Source organism: Chiloscyllium plagiosum, chromosome 26 (assembly GCF_004010195.1).
Source record: "Chiloscyllium plagiosum isolate BGI_BamShark_2017 chromosome 26, ASM401019v2, whole genome shotgun sequence".
Taxonomy (NCBI): domain Eukaryota; kingdom Metazoa; phylum Chordata; class Chondrichthyes; order Orectolobiformes; family Hemiscylliidae; genus Chiloscyllium; species Chiloscyllium plagiosum.
Genome location: NC_057735.1, coordinates 52,583,330 through 52,585,389, shown reverse-complemented (window position 1 = coordinate 52,585,389; position 2,060 = coordinate 52,583,330). Strand labels below are relative to the sequence as shown.

Below are 2,060 nucleotides of genomic sequence, written 5' to 3'. Positions count from 1 at the left end.
AAACGCGAGGTGCTGCATTTTGGGAAAGCAAATCTTAGCAGGACTTATACACTTAATGGTAAGGTCCTAGGGAGTGTTGCTGAACAAAGAGACCTTGGAGTGCAGGTTCATAGCTCCTTGAAAGTGGGGTCGCAGGTAGATAGGATAGTGAGGGCAGCGTTTGGTATGTTTTCCTTTATTGGTCAGAGTATTGAGTACAGGAGTTGGGAGGTCATATTGCGGCTGTTCAATTCTGGTCTCCTTCCAATCGGAAAGATGTTGTGAAACTTGAAAGGGTTCAGAAAAGATTTACAAGGATGTTGCCAGGGTTGGAGGATCTGAGCTACAGGGAACGGCTGAACAGGCTGGGGCTGTTTTCCCTGGAGTGTCGGAGGCTGAGAGGTGACCTGATAGAGGTTTATAAAATTATGAGGGGCATGGATAGGATGAATAAACAAAGTCTTTTCCCTGGGGTTGGGGAGTCCAGAACTAGAGGGCATAAGTTTATGGTGAGAGGGGAAAGATATAAAAGAGACCTAAGGGGCAACTTTTTCACGCAGAAGGTACGTGATTGGAATGAGCTGCCAGAGGATGTGGAGGAGGCTTGTACAATAGCAACATTTAAGAGGCATTTGGATGGGTACATGAATAGGAAGAGTTTGGAGGGAAATGGGCCGGGTGCTGGCAGGTGGGACTAGATTGGGTTGCGATATCTGGTCGGCATGGATGGGTTGGACTGAAGGGTCTGTTTCCATGCTGTACATCTCTATGACTCTATGACAATGGCTTCATACTCATCAGTCGCTTCTTCATACCAGATGTTATCTTTTCATTGAATTCAAATTCCACCTGTTGCCTTGGTGGGATTTGAACCTGTATCCCAAGAGCATTAGCTAGGTTTCTATATTAATAGTCTAATAAGTATACCAATAGGCCAGCACCTCCCCACTGCAGAGTTTAGTCTCAGTGCGAACTGGCAGCTGGGGGCAGGGTCAGTGTATACTGGTGTGTACAGTCTCAGTGAGCACTAGCAGCTGGGGACAGGGCCAGTGTACACTGGTATGTACAGTCTCAGTGAGCGCTAGCAGCTGGGGACAGGGTCAGTGTACACTGGTGTGTACAGTCTCAGTGAGCGCTAGCAGCTGGGGATAGAGTCAGTGTACACTGGTGTGTACAGTCTCAGTGAGCGCTAGCAGCTGGGGACAGAGTCAGTGTACACTGGTGTGTACAGTCTCAGTGAGTGTTGGCAGCTGGGGACAGGGTCACTTTCCATCAGAATGTATCATAAATTACAATAATATCAATTCATCTGTGTCTGGTTTATAAACAATAAACTTAATTGTAAAATAGTAAAATAAGTGAATAAATGAAAGACAAGCTGAATTTATGAAAGGCAAAACGTTATGCTTTAATGAAGGAAGCTGATGTTTTCTATGTAACCATCCAAAAACAATTTGATGAAGACCCCTATAATAGACTTTGAAACCCATTTCATGAAAAGGATGCAAATTACTGGATAAAAAATCGGCTGACAACAGAAAGCAGAGATTTTATTAACATCTTCTGTTAGTATCTATGCACTCTTTGTTATGACAGGGAGTTGTGAATGAGAAAATATTCCGTCATAATGTTACTTACTGTGCAATAATGGTTGTGATGTACTGTCGGAGATTTTGTCTGTTCAGTATCTGCAATCACTAGCCTTTGCATCAGTACACTGTTCAATTTATTTCTGGGCTTTTCATCTTCACAGAATATCTACTCAGTTTTCATGATAAGTCAAACATTGTGAGTGCTACCAAGTCGCCGATCTCCTTCCTCAGCAGACTGGGACAGACGATCACTCGCAAGAGGGGGCCGAAGGTAAGCAGCTTGGGGTGCCTGAGATTACACAGAGTGGAGCTGGGTCCACTTGATGAGTGATGGCAACTATTTGAGTTTTGTTGCGATCAAAACGAAACAAGAGACAATTTATTCAACCAGGAGATAATGGTCAATAAAGACTGACCTTTATTTTCTCTCAAAGTCTCATTGTGCAATTGTTGTGGATGACATCAGAATAAGGAGGAGATGAAGCTGTT

At 43.8% G+C, this 2,060-nt stretch overlaps 1 protein-coding gene across 1 annotated transcript in view; it reads left to right on the top strand.

The window, feature by feature from the left end:
* The window catches only part of LOC122563355 (protein-methionine sulfoxide oxidase mical3a-like), a 111,084-nt gene extending 109,024 nt beyond the window's left edge, over nucleotides 1-2,060 (top strand). Inside the window, exon 13 of the mRNA XM_043717106.1 lies at nucleotides 1,733-2,060. Within this exon, the coding sequence (XP_043573041.1) occupies nucleotides 1,733-1,902 (170 nt within the window). The 3' untranslated portion in view covers nucleotides 1,903-2,060. The remainder of the gene's footprint in view (nucleotides 1-1,732) is intronic.